Raw genomic sequence first — 15,437 nt, forward strand, 5'->3', positions numbered from 1 at the left:
CGGGTAGCCAACTAATGGAGAAAATAAGCAACCTAAAACAATCGCACTATGAAAATAAATAAAATGACAACTCATTCATAAGTCGAAGTTGTATGCAATGACTACCTATTATAAGTGCCTAAATAATTCTGTTCTTTTTATTTTTTTATTTTTTTTCTATTTTAACTCTTAAATAATTTAAGACTCTTTAGATTTGAGGACACTAAAATTACGCCGAGAAAACTTCTAAAAACTTGTCAATTTAAGATTGGACCTAATTTCTATCCGAAATATTCAAATCTCAGAAACACTCTCTGCAATTTAATAGATACGAACTACAGGTTTACTGCCTTAACAAAGTGCATGTCACAGTCCATATAACCAAAGTACAACGACGTTCTAACTTGGCCACACTTATTACTTCACTCGCCACCTGCCTGCGCCGGCGCACACGCCCGCATTCTGCCTCTATTATGATATCAGATCGTTAAACGATACACCTTTATTAAGTTTTACATTTTCTATAACAAACTGATCCACGTGGCTAACACTGTTTTTTTTAATTTTATGTAGAAATTCGTGTAAAATTTAGTAATTAATTGGGGTTGTCTACGCTTTTAGAGTATTTTTTTTACAGTGTACGGTTACAGTAAACCGAAAACCATTTCTAGATAAATGCTTTTTAAGTTGTTTTATGTAGTTATTTAATTTTAAATAATTTGATGAAATTTTATTACATAAAATATAAGCAATGACTTTTATTTCACTTTGAAAACTTTGACGTAGCCGGTCTAAGTTGAACTTTATTCTGTGAAGGGTAGAAGAGCTCCATTTAATCTCATCAACTGGTTAAAAATTTGAAGTTTTCTACCAATAGGTACACGGATTTTTAATATTTTCGGAATGATATTTTTAGTGATAGAATTTTAAATATGCCCTCTGTTGGTAAATTCCAACGCTACTTTACAAAGTTTTACTTCAAGGGTATGAGTGTGCCGTATGAGTATATCGTATAACTCACCTTTGTAAAGTACCTGCCGCATAATGTCCGTAATGCACGTAGTGGGGCGTACCCTTCGAACTCATATGGTCAGGTTCCCCGTGACTCACATTAACACAGTTGCCTGCCGGTTTGTCAATGTCATCCTAGACTACGTGACGTGTCAGCAAAGGTCTATTTACCTCTCTTTTTAACATCTAAAAGTCAGCCGTGTTGTCACAAAAACTAAGCCTGACATTTAAGGGATTTGCTTAGAAATTTTACACGGAAAGTACACACACAAACACACAAACATCACGCCTGTATTCCCAAATGGGGTAGGCGGAGCACACGAAACGTTATCGCTTCGGAGCCACTTTTAGCAATTTTAGGTTTTAAGTTTGACAAAAACGGTACAATAGTGACAGGTTGCTAACCTGTCGCCTACGGAAACACACACACAAACACACGGAAAGTAATTGGAGTCTAAATTAAAACTTATTATTAGGTGTGCAAGTTCTGACAAAACCGTCAGTTAAGTATATGTGCACACTTCTGCTGTAAAGCTTTGAAATAAATAAAATATGTAATATTAATTTCAATTAAATGTTAAAAAAAACGAATTGAGAACCTCCTCCTTTTTTGAAGTCGGTTAAAAAAGACTCGTTCGTATCAATCCGAAATTTGAGATAGTCGATATGTTGATTCAAAATATTGATTAATAGAGTTCAAGTCTGTGTCAAACAGTGAATATAGGTAACTCGTTTTGGCAAAAATGGTCTGTACGTCAATTTAACCCATAGGCATCGAAATTTAAGGAATATACTCACTGTTTCAAATTTTAATTAACCAAGTTCGTGGTAAGGTGCGAACCCGATAGCGTTTACTAGGGACGTTATTAACAAACTCATGCGCAAGCGCAGGATTTATATTTAGCGGGCGGCGGAGGAAGTAGGGACGTATTTTTAGATGCCGAAGTTGTAAAATGTCACCCGTACTGACCCTTCGTAGGGAACGTTCATGACAATGTAAAGGTGAGGTAAATTCGAAAAATAGGTAAACAAAATGCTCTATCTATTGCAATTTTGCTATATTATTAATTTTCCTGTCCGATCAATCATAATGTGATTAATGAACATAGTTTTATCCTTGATCTGATACGAATTCAGTAAACATGATCAAATTTGGACATAATTAATTTTACTTAAAAACAAGTATACTTAAATTGGACATACAACAGTAAAAATGTACTTTTGTATGTGATCACAGAATTACCAATTGAATTTTAGTAAGTAGTAATAAATTTAAATTTTAAATTATGTTTTGCGGATCATTGTATTCAGTACTAGCTGTACAGTCAAGGGCATAAATATCTATATACCTATACAGCTATAGCATCAAATATGTAACAATATGTAGACGTCGACCTTATGATTAGTGGCTTATAGGTGTATAGATATTGTTGACTTCTTGGGAATGTCCACGTTGCTACATCGTCAGCCTTTAAATAGCTGAATCAATTTTATATTACGTACCTTGTTCAAAACCCAAAATCACATCATAGCGTATATTTCTGATGCGTTATGTGTGGCTTAGGATAACTATTTCAGAACATTACACGTATGTATTTATGACGGTGTGTTTGAGTAATAATCACGCTGCGATATTACTAAGTGGCAATAGCTTAATTCCCACCGGATTGCCCAGACTTTTTTATGACCTCAGTGTGCACTGTTACCGCTATGTAGGTACTTACCAACCTTTATGGTTTAAATGGTCATTACATACATTAGCAATCAAACTGACTAGGATGCCATTTGCTCAGACTCGATAAATGATTAAAAATCCGGTCAAGGGCGAGACGGACAGACTCGCGCACGAAGGGTTCCGTACCATTATCTATACAACATTAGATATTAGCAAAAAAGGCAAAAAAAACAAGTTTGCTGTATGGGAGACCCCCCTTAAATATTTATTTTATTTTAATGTAACTCTTTATTTTTAAAGTGATTATACAACTGAATATTGTGTGAATATTTCAAGCGTCTACCGGTTGCCGTTATTAATATCGAGCAAAACACGGCAAAAAATCACGTTTGTTGTATGGCAGGCTCCCTTAAATATTTATTTTATTTTGTTTTTAGTATTTGTTGTTATAGCGACCACAATAAAAATAAATCTGTGAAAATTTCAAGTGCCTAGCTATTACGGCTCAAGAGATAGAGCCCTGTGACAGACGGACGGACAGACAGTAATAGTCTCAGTAATAGGGTTCCGTTGGCACCTTTTGGGTGCGGAACCCTAAATCATGGGACACTAGACACCAATTGACCTAGATAATATGCAAATTTTCCAGTTGCTACTGCTACTACGAGTAAATCTGTTTTTTTTTAAATAAATTAGGGATATTGGTTGCTGTTTTTTTTCTAATTTATAGTCTTCACAGATTGAAACACTGGTGTAGGATACGGACAGAAAGAGATGGTGATTGCGATCGCGAAAGCCCACGCGTTAGCCTATACGGCCACGGGTCCAAAGGCGACGCGACGGTCGTTCCGACTAAATCGTACAATTAGAAGCACAAATTGTCCGATGTGCCAGTTACGAGAATTGGCGTAACAGTCGGTTTTATCAATTAACGGACACTGCACCGGGGGTCATCTTCGAGACGTTTTCATGACTGGCAACTTTTACAGCAATTTTTTTCTCTTATCATTCGAAAAAATATCTACGTCGCGCAATATTTACGCCGTACCTAACCTACTTTACTACTAAGCCGTGGTGGCCGAGTGGTTTGACCTATGGCCTCTCAAGAAGAGGATCGCGGGTTCAAACCCCAGCTCGCACCTCTGAGTTTTTCGAAATTCATGTGCGGAATTACATTTGAAATTTACCATGAGCTTTGCGGTGAAGGAAAACATCGTGAGGAAACCTGCACAAACCTGCGAAGCAATTCACCGGTGTGTGTGAAGTTCCCAATCCGCACTGGGCCCGCGTGGGAACTACTGCCCAAGCCCTCTCATTCTGAGAGGAGGCCTGTGCCCAGCAGTGGGACGTATATAGGCTGGGATGACTTACCTACTAATGATTACTTTTTATATTTAAGAGACGACTTTGGGATTTTTTTCTATCGAACGAACTACAAGTAATCGTGTTTCTAACGTATTCCTGTTGTATGATTCATAGAGTAAATCCTCAAATATCCTACATATGAGTTTCACAATTAAAACTATACTAGGATTTGATGTATGATACAGCAAGGGATTAATAGAATGTAATAAATGCGCTAAAAGTTTGGCGACCTCTTAATGTCGCTCGGGGCTAGTCGGTTTTCTTCATTTTCCTGAAGATTCCAATGAGAAAGAAAAGGAAAACCGATCTTTTGTTTCTAACTCCGACCGAACTAGAAACGAAACTTAAGTGTACACACGTCAAAACTAAACAATCACTTAGTATCAAAGCGACCTCAAAACGCATTATAAAGCGGATTGCGCAACGCTTAGCACAAAGAGTGTTTACTCCGATAACGCTATCGCTTGCATCAGCGCAAGCGCATCCGATAACGTGATTTATTTGTGTGCAGACGCACTGAGAAATTTCGTGAGATTTACGGCGTCTCTGGGGTGGCGGCTTTGGTATAAATATGGGTAGTAGATTAAAGGGTCTTTCTTTCATAGTTTACTCGATTCCCATGAAAACGGGTCAGAAACTATATACGTTGTTTTAAAATGAAATCCTTCCACTTGCTACGATTCTGGCATACAACTCTCGCTTCCTCTACATTCATCAATCTTTTCATGCATGCACGTCGGCCAATTATTTAACAGGTATAGGTATTTTAGCCAACTATCTTGTTGGAATTTTAGAATATACTTAGATGTATAATTTTTTTCTAAAAGAGAACAAATAAAAGGCTCATTTATTATAATTTATATTTATTAATAGGCGAAGAAAACATTGTGAGGAAACCTGCACCTTGCGAAGTAATTCAATGGTGCGTGTAAACTTCCCAATGCGCACTGGACCCGTGTAAGAACTACGGCCAAAGCCTTCTCATTCTGATAGGAGGTCTGTGCCCAGCAGTGGGCCGTATATAGGGTGCGATGATGATGATGATGATAACTTAGACCTATGTATTTGTAGAAAGAAGCAAGCCCAATGCAAAACAGCTAACACAAATTATTAACCAAACAAATAAAAGAAGCCTTCAACATATGGCCAATAAATCTCCCATCTGTGGGCATAAACTGAATTATCATAAAGCGGTGCGCTTACCATAGCAAGGGCGCCGCGCTGCGTCCGCGCACCTGCCCGAAATAGGCGAGAGAATGCAGCGTGTTAAGGATATAAACCAATGTTGGCTAGATACTTGGTACCAGGGCTAAATACATACACAAACCGGCGAATGAAATGATTGATTCAAGCGTTACTTTGTGATCATGTACTTTTACACCTTTTCCCTTGTTACTCCACAAGCATAGGCGTGAAAGAGCTACGTATGTGCGACACGTATATTTTTCATGCAGAAACCTAACCTTCATACCTACTACCTACTTACTCACAAGCCCAACTAGTACCACAAACACATACTTTCATTCAAAGTTACTTCAGATTGGAAACTTGACTTTTATGTTCTTGCGCAAAAAAATGAGACTTTATTATATCTACTTACTCTTTTATTGATATGCCATGACATTTAGAATAATTCGTAAAAAAATCTTTGTTTTTTTTTGTCAATGTGGCCAGCTTTTCACCATAATTTAATTAATAATACGAAACAAAGTATCTGTTTCTGCTCAAACAAAAGCGCATCACTTCAATACGTTTAAAAACAAAAGTGCATTGCTTCCCATGACCTACAAAACTTTCATTTTGAAACATGTCAATAGACTGAATGAAGACAGACTCATTGCCCTGCAATCATGTCACGTCAAGACTCAAGACTGTTAACACCTTTCACTGGGCAGTTTGCAAGCACTGACGAATTTTCACGGGTTCACGGAAATTGCACTTACAGCTACACTTACAGTCTCTTATTTACACAACGCCTATCGCAGTAACTTAACCTAACCAATTCTTCATAATGGATAATAAACTTTTTATTTAACAATAAAAGTAGGTATAAAAATTCTTTCCAAATTACAAAAAGCAATTTTTTGTAAAATATGAACATTTATAATACCTAGAAGGTTTTTGTTTACTATACTTTTTTCATAAATGCATTAGCGCCATTATCAATCAACATGTCACACACATACCGAATTTCAAGTCAATCAGTCCACTGGTTGGTGAAATTCGCTTTGCGAAATTTAACCTCAATATAAGTTGTAAATTAAATGCTTGTAATTAATTACATTCCATGCAAAATATTCTGATTAATGTATACTTGCCTCTTATAAGTATTTTCCTACAATAACTAGTATATTTATCACTTAAAAATTGCTAACATAACTTTTAAATATTATGTTGGTAAATTAGTCTTTCTCATTAGTTTTACTCATCTGTTTTCAAGTGTATTACTGCTTATATTTATTCCAACATCTAAATGTGTCTCATAAAAAGGGTATTCTAAATATTTACCGCTTCTTATCAACTTTATTGTCACTGACATTCTTAACTGTTTAGTTTAATTATAATTATACACACGTATATTTGCATTCCGGCTGCCATGCTTTGATATGCCGACTCGGCCATATGTCAAAATACTGTTATACAATGTGCTAGATTATACACGTATGGAAGAATTCCTCGGCCATGAACAATAGGGTTCGATTAAGTTTTTAACATCAAGAATGTGAGATCTGCCAACATAGGTTACGTGAGACATGTAAGAACCCGGCTGGCCTTATGGCATCGATTCACGCGTTTATAAGTTTGTTCCCTATTGGATAATTTCCGTAAAATGAATATAATGACAGTAAGTAAGCTAAATCTCTTCCTATTTTCAAAAATCTCGTCAAGGCTCACTTCTTGACACTGCCTTCTTAGCTCTGTCCTCAGTCTTTCTGTGTTTATCTATTTTATTTCCTAATTTCTTATCCTTTTTCTCCCATTACGGCCTTATTGTTAAAGCTATTTTATGTTAGTAGTTTGTATTGTATAGTATTGCATGTATGTATTTTATAGTAATTTGTATTTTTTTGTGGTTCTGTTTCTGGCCACCTATTTTTGTACCATATAATTTCTGGTTTTCTGGAAGAGATCGCAAGCGATAAGACCGCCTATTGTCTACCGTGAATCTAAGTGTTTATATTATAAGTTTTTTTACTGCTTTATGGTGTGCAATAAAGAATATTTGTATTGTATTGTATTGTAAGTAGTTAATGATTCATGGTTAATTACATTAGATATAAATAAATATCATGAGACATTTGACACCAATTGACCTAGTCCTAAAGTAAGCAAAGCTATCCTGAGTACTAGGCAACGAATAAACATACATATACAGGGTGCCTTTGAAGCTCAATTCTACTCGCATAACTGAGCTACTTTTGAATCTAATTTGAATTTAGATAATTTATTGGCCTTCAAAGATCAATCGATAAATCAGTGTTATAGGAAATGGCGGTCTTTTCGCTGTATCTGTTACAATCTCTGTTTCATTGGCCAAATTATATTTTTAATAACTGTTGCCCGCAACCCCGCTTAAATCGCTATCCCACGGAAACTATGCAATTGTCTGCGATAAAAACTATCATATTTCCTTCCTCGAGACTAGCGAATTTCTTTTAAATGGTTTCAGCGGTTAAGAAGTGAACAGGTAACCAACAAAGAGACTTAGATTTTTTACATTTATATTATTAATGGGATATAGAAATTGCAGTCCTCTTGTTGCAGCGTGCATCGAAACGTATCATTATAATAACATGTGCGAACCAAAGCGGCAGGTGGGAAAGTCCTCGCTTGCAAATAATTTGCAATCCATGCGGCTACAGTTAGCATCTTCGAATAAAATGATCTGTTTAGGGTTGCTGAAACCTGTTTTATGAACTAGAACTATGAAAGTTAATGTTCAAGGAGTAGGGCCTCTAAATGGCGGGAGAATATATTTATGTAATGGATGTCGCTCATGACTCCGTCTGCAAAAAAATATTTTATCCCTATACCGCGGGGATAAAACTAACCTATTTATATGTCCATCCCAGAGTTTCAAATTATCTCCATACCAAATTTCATCTAGAGATCCAGTTTCAAGACATAATAGGCAGACAGAGATTCTTTCACATTTATGCTATGGATAACTAAAGAAAGCAAGAAAGACATACTTTTATTCACAACACAAGTCACAATAATTGTATTAAGTACAAATAGACAACACGTAGGAAAGTATGTGTCATTGCGGTTGTGAATCGGACACTGGCTCAGCATAATGCTGAAGCGTTAATAATAAACACCCCAGCGCTGATTTTCAGCCAGCACCGTTGGTGACCCTCGGACCGCTACAAAGATATAAGACACAGTTTTATTACTACATAAGACTACATAAATAGATAATTTGTAAACTATGAAACATATTATTTATTTTGTGACTTTATAAGACATTAAAATTAGTACATAAACATAATTATTATAACTTTTATACACTCACTTGCCAAGTATACAACACCATTAGGTACATACGCGGGCTAAAAGGAAACATGAAATTAACAACCGAAACAAAAAAGAAGTTTTGCGTAATAGTGCTGGAAAGGAGAGGAATTGAAGCTTTTGAAACTATGTATTTTTTCACCGCTTAGGCAAATAGCTTCTGTGTAAACATGCTACTTTTGTCAAGTGACCCGAATACATGCAAGGCACGTATAAATTAGGAGAGGTGAAACAGCTGAGTAGCCTGACTCGCGCCGAATCGCGTGACGGGACACCTGCGCCCGCGCCGCCGCGCCACGCATGCGCGGTTCGACACGCGTCGTGTGTTTGATGTTCAGTAGCACTATTACAGAAGCCGGTACATTAAGCCACATACAAAAAATAAACATAATAGGCAGTAACGGAAAGACTTGAAGGAGATGTTTTCATGTGCTAGAGCCTTACTGTAACCACTTGCTGGCTGTAGTAGGAATGGGCTGGCTCGACCGGGTTAGTACCACACTCCCACAGAATACCGGCGTGAAATAGTAGGTTGCTACCGTGTTTCGTACAGTGAGTAGGAGATCCGAAGGCCCAACTCCCCTCCCCCTTTTAGGCCAGCAACGCACCAGCACACCTAATACCTAATGAGGTAGGTGTCGATGGGCGGCGGTGATCACTTACCATCAGGTGACCCTTATGCTCGTTTTCCAGCTATTTGTACTTAAGTAGGCTATATTTATTATTTACTGTACTATTATAAATTAGATCTCCTATACTACGTCAATATTTTTTTAGGTTTACAGAATAATTCAGTCGAATTTCTGTACACGCAACATTGTAACCTTATAAAGCATACCAAAGCCATAATATTTATCGAAACCATGTCAAATCGCCCAACGTTCCTCCGGTGGGCCGAACAGTTCGTTCCGTTGTCCGTTCACCCCGTTGTTCCCCATTCACTGATTGGTTCTGCCCCACCCTCCCCTTTTACGGCCATGCCTCTATTACTCAATTTTACACAGAAAAGAGAGTTACGGCAGCGAACAAAGTTGGAATAAGCTTCTTTCAATGAATAGGCGTATGGTAGTAAAATTGTAAGAAGAAAAAATAAACCTACCTATTTTCATTTTAAAATAAGCCACCATAGAGCGTTTAATAGAATTCAGCGGAGACGTGCAATATCCGACCGCATCCTTATATTTTGACTCGTGTGAATTTCCAATAATGTACTTAATTGGCGATTTTACACGGCAACTCTATGATATACAATCTAATGGAAACGCACTTTGAAACAACATCAGAAAGCTAACGTCAAGTAATTTGTAAGAGTAGCTTTACTTTAATAGACATTGTTGTCCATATCAAATAGATTTAATCTCATGTAATCGACCCTTCCATCTCATAGTTGATAATAATTATCGTCTCTCACCCTGGTTAAAAAAAGATACAAAAGGGAATTTTTAGAGTTCCTTACCTCGTTGGGAGTACTCGTACCTACTTAAGACGGTACGAAAATTACCGGTACCTAGATGAGGTGTTCTGCCTTTTATACCTCTACCACTAACAACGAATCTACAATCCTCTAGTGTCGTGGTGTCCCTGGATGGCGGTACTCACTTAACACTAGCTTGTTTCACTCGTTCGTTCACTCGCCGTTAGCGTTTCGCTTTAAGTTGTGTCAGTGAATGGTAACGTTAGTGTACACCTTTTTCGTCATGTCATAAGTGAGTGTCAGTGAATGGTAACATGGCGTGTACACCTTTTTCGTCGTCGGACGATACCTATTGTTTTCTGTTTTGTCACACTTATTGCTTTGAAAATTGGACCATTCGTTTGTTCGTTTGGGATCTATAATGTTACAGACAGACACACAGGATACGTCACACTCATAACACCCCTCTTTTACCCGACTGCCCGAAGGAGGGCTATGTTTTTGCGTAGGACGTTTGCTTCTTAGTGGCAAGACGAACAAGCATAATCATAATCACTGTTTCGATAAATCTGATCCACGGAACCGTGTTCACTAGTGAAGCTAACTTGTACAGTTTATTCACGTTTTTTACCATCGCTTGTATATTGGTTCTATTTATCAGGGGGTCGGGAATGCGAGGAATTTGTTTAGGTCATCGTTTGCGAGTTAAAAAGGGATAAACGCGAGATGCGGTCTGGCTGGACCTAAGGTTGACGATGACTAAGTGAAAACCATATAATTTTTAGTGGTGTGCATTTTGTTTGTGCCCTTTTCAATGCAAGGATGTTTCAAAGTTAAAATAAATAAGAAAAGTCAGCTCATTCAATAATGACACGATTAAGGAAAGATTTTAACGAAATATTTTTTCAATTCTTCGGTGTTTTGAGAAATTTATCTGCGGATTTGAAATCGTTTGAAGAAATTAAACTATCGCGAAGTTTGTTGCTCCTGACTTATTTAAAAAAAATATATATATTTATTAAGGTTGCAAAAAGTACAATGCTTTATTTACTGTGCTTAAGGACGCTTTTATGTATCTTTTCATACTTTCATTTGAAAATTACACATAATAATAAATACATAAACAAATACAAATCATGGGACTAAGTGTTGACACCAATTGACCTAGTTCCAGACAAAAGAAAGCAAATCGTAAACTGACCTTCCTAAACAAAACAACAAAATCACAAATATCTAGTCACGTTACGATTCTCACAATTATATGAATGTAAATCGCCGTAGCATGAACCGTATACAACCCTTTCACAATAAATGCCCCAGTGATTCCTTTGATGAGCACAATGATGACTTACTGAGACAAGGGTGTAGAGTCGAGCTTTCGCCGGCTTACTTATAGCAACACAAATACTGAATAATACTATTAACGTGTATTAACTACTGTAAAAAAACGTCAACAGCTGAGTCAGCTATAGAAATACGATTTGGCGGCCGGGAATGAACCCGTACTATTTGCGTCGCTGGCGCTGCGCCAGCGCACGACTGTTGTCCGTCTGTGTGATTGTTAGACCGTTTAGTAGACCGATAGCTTGTAAATATGGCGGTGTTGTGACGCCATGGGTCCAAATATAATGCAGCTCCTTAACTCTTTTCTTGGCAAGTTGAAACAAGTGTACTGAATTCAAGCCTCGTTGGAGTTTTGTAACTTAAAAAAAAATACAAAAATGATCTAAAAAAAATAACAAAAAATAGAACCAACTAAAAAAAACCATGAAAATAATTTTCTACCAGTCTGAAGTCAGTGCCTCAGCACGAGCCAGCAGGAGTGGACCTATAATCATCTACCTCACCCACTATACGAGTATATTGGGCTTCAATCACTCCTGCTGGCTCGTGCTGAGGCACCGTCATCAGACTGGTAGAAAATTATTTTCATGGTTTTTTGTAGTCGGTTATATTTTTTGTTAAAAAAAAATTCACGCTTTTTAGTGTAAAAGATCTAAGATACTATAGTTTAATGTAAACTGCTCGTCACCTTTTACGAAAAATTGCTTTTTCCGATGCAGAGACGTTCATTATTGAGGAGTCCTGGTGCTTCATCACATCACCTGTTCCATTTCACCATTGAATTACGATGAGCTTAAATTGCTTAGCAACTGCGTTAAAGTAATTAAAATTCAACCCGTGAAGTATTTGTTATTGAGAAGTCGCTCCATTGGTCAAATTTGGCCTTCATCATCAGTTCCAATTCACCAAATGATGATTTTCAAGAGCAAATGCACGAGTTACTCCTAATTATATCAAAATTACCATAGGCGTTCCTACAATATTTGAAGTGTTTCCTCGATTTCCCTAGGATCCAATTATCAGATTCATTCCTAGACGAACGAAAAAATATTTTTTCAAATCGGTTCATAAATGACGGAGTTTTGAGGTAACAAACATAAAAATCGTATACAATGCCAAGAAAAGGGTTAACTTTCCTGTTGAAAAGCCACACTGGTTCGTCTGAACACAGCACTACTAATTACCTAGTTAGCTTGTGCCTGTTAGCTTGTCTCTACGAAAAATTCGTTTATCGATATCCCGCGGGAATAATGCAATTTTCCGGAACAAAAACCTATGCCCTATGGGCGTCAAGCTATCTTCATACCAAATTTAACTACAATTGGTCAAAGCGTGAAGAGGTTACAGACAGATCGACATACTTCCGCATTTATTATATAAGTAAGGACAACAGGATAGAAATGCTTTGCTTTAATACTTTTTTAAACTTTTTTGGTGTGTAACTATTATGTGTGTGTTGAATAAACCTTTTTCATTCACTCGTTCATTAAAATGTTTTCGCTTGATTTTTGTGCAGCCAAAGTTGCCATTTTTTTGGCCTCTCCCGTTGTCACAAAAATCACGTAATTAAGCTCGCAAAGCGCTCATAATAGTCTACCTCTCAGTACATGAAATAGGACCTCAATATCTCTATTACCTGAGGTGTCGATCACCTTACCGCGTCGAGCGCGCCGGAAGGGGGCTATTCTCGTCCCGCCATTCGACTTTATCGCAGCTTTGAACTCTGGCCGATGCGATGACAGACTTTGAATTATTTTCAGATCATTAAAACCACGCTATTTTAATTAATGTCGAAATGTGAAGATATTTTGGGACCATATTTCAATACTTAAATATGGCTCTCTCCATCGGAGGACAATCTTGCCAGTGTCTAGTGGCTTTTGCCGTTATAAGGTAAAAAATTGTAGAAAACGAAATATGAGAGGTAATGGTGGATGAACGATGACCGGTGCTTCGTTAAAAAGTAAAAACGAAGGCGTTCTCCAGGTGACCACCATTTTGGCGCGCTGCCAGCCACCTGGTTACTTTGTTGCGACACCATCATCCGCTCTCATTACACTGAATATTGCAAGAGAAATTAGCACGCTTTTGAAGTCGGTGTTCTCTCTGTCTCTCTCTGTAAGACTCGTGATTGCTCATATTTTCGAGATCGAAAATACAAACTGAAATATGCATAGAAAAACCAGAAAAATAAGACCAGTGCTGGGAATCGAACCCAGGTCCTCGGCATTCCGTGCCACGTGCTATACCACTACACCACCACTGGACAGTGATACAGACACGAATTTCTCCTATGCACCATATATCTCAGCTTGTTATGTTTTCTTATTTAGTCACTTAAGCAGCGACACTAAATCATTAAAATTTGGAATTGAAATAAAAAATACAAAAAGATTCCAAAAAACCAATCATATTTTCGAGCTTTGTATCGTGCCGTCCTGCTCACGCTAGTAGTATTTAACAGGAGTATGAGAAGTACGACAGGCGAACTTCGAATTTCAATATTTGCAGTACATCTCCTAGTTTAACTTACATTGTTCTAGTGTATGTAATGTAAGTAGCCTTTCAATCTATGACCATGGCTATGTGTGTGCGCATCCGCAGCAGCTGTGGCATGTGTAGAGGAAGCACTACGGAGTAGTCCGAAACAAGTCAAGCTAAACTCGATCAAAGATATTTTTTGATCGGACTTAGCTCTCTCACTTCTGTTGATAACTTCGCGCGAGGGTTCCGATAACCTAAGGCCGTATTGCCTAAGGTTTCTGATTCTGACGATCGCGATCGCCATCAAATGACAAATTTCACATACAAAAACTGTCATTTGATTGCGATCGCGAGCGTCAGAAACTTTAGACAATACGGCCTCTGGTGTTAAGTTAATTAAGATATTAACGGCCTGTTGTTTGTCTCCAGGATCCTAGTGGGTGCTCCCGAGGCTGACTCGTCGTACCTGCCGCTGCGGAGGCCGGGCGCGGTGTACCGCTGCGCGCCCGGTCAGCGCGGGTACGAGCGCGCCGCGCCGCTCGACATGTGTCGCGAGATGCTGTTCGACAAGAAGAGAGGTAAGTCTTAATGACAACAACTGAACAAACAAGAGCAACTGAAAACTAAAATAATCATACGTAGGGTATTTCTCATTAGTTTGTGTTTGTGTATACAGTAACTTTCGGAGAAATTATTACGTCCATTGAAGTGGCATTAAATGGAAGGGACTGTGTGCATAAAAACGATAAATCTGCAGATAGACACAGCAATATTTAAAAAAAAAATAATATACATTTTCTTTACTCACAATCAGTACCAGCAACGGGGAAGGTAACGATCAATTTTGCTTGTCCATCTTCGAATTCAGGAACAGCTAAACCATAAATATCATCTAGTGTTTCATCTATGACCTGAGTGTTGTAAGCTGCGAGTAAGAAGAAACTTGCAGCGCTGATTTTCAGCCGGCCCCCTTCCCACAGCGTGAAAAATAATTCTAAAGCCGGGTAATAAGGCTGTATTGCTGCGGTGATCATTCAGCATTATTATATTGTTTTTTAGTTGACAACACAATAACTTTCCTGATGCACACACACAGCATACTTAGGCCACAATAAGATATTAAATAGACAAAGACAAACGTCGACATCGCAAATAAATCGCGACTGATACGGCGCTTATTTAGACCGGCTTATTAATTCATTGCCGTGTCACGCGGCGCCCGCGCACCGTAAGGCTGACGACACACCGCCCACCGCGCGCACTAAGGCAGTGAACAGTCGCCTTTTAAAGTAATAAGGGCATTAGTCAGCTGTTTAAAGACTAACTCGCGTCCTCGATTTGCTCCGTTGCAGAGGGCGAAAATCGAAAATCGTTCATCGAAGAATCGAGAAATCAAGATATAGTTTAGATATAGTTAGTGTTTAGTATTGTAACTAAGGGACCCCATACATCCCTGTATTTTGATTATTATTATTTTTTGTATTTTATCTTTAATTGTATAATATAGTTTTTAAGTATTTTATTTGTAATTATATTATTATGAAAAAATGACTTTCTGCCAAGTTTCTTGCGGCGCATTCTTCTTGGCAATGATGGTCTTTCCGAAAGCGCTGGTAGTTTAAGAAATGATGTGTAAAAGTGCCCATTGCG

General features: G+C 37.9%; 1 protein-coding gene across 4 annotated transcripts in view; it reads left to right on the plus strand.

Moving 5' to 3' along the window:
* The window catches only part of if (integrin subunit alpha inflated), a 186,413-nt gene that overhangs the window by 48,471 nt on the left and 122,505 nt on the right, over positions 1–15,437 (plus strand). For all 4 annotated transcript variants that reach the window (XM_074087518.1, XM_074087520.1, XM_074087519.1 and 1 more), the window contains exon 2: positions 14,217–14,365. In XM_074087518.1, coding sequence (XP_073943619.1) covers positions 14,217–14,365 — 149 coding nt within the window. The remainder of the gene's footprint in view (positions 1–14,216; positions 14,366–15,437) is intronic.

The sequence above is a fragment of the Choristoneura fumiferana genome, chromosome 5 (assembly GCF_025370935.1).
Source record: "Choristoneura fumiferana chromosome 5, NRCan_CFum_1, whole genome shotgun sequence".
Lineage (NCBI taxonomy): Eukaryota > Metazoa > Arthropoda > Insecta > Lepidoptera > Tortricidae > Choristoneura > Choristoneura fumiferana.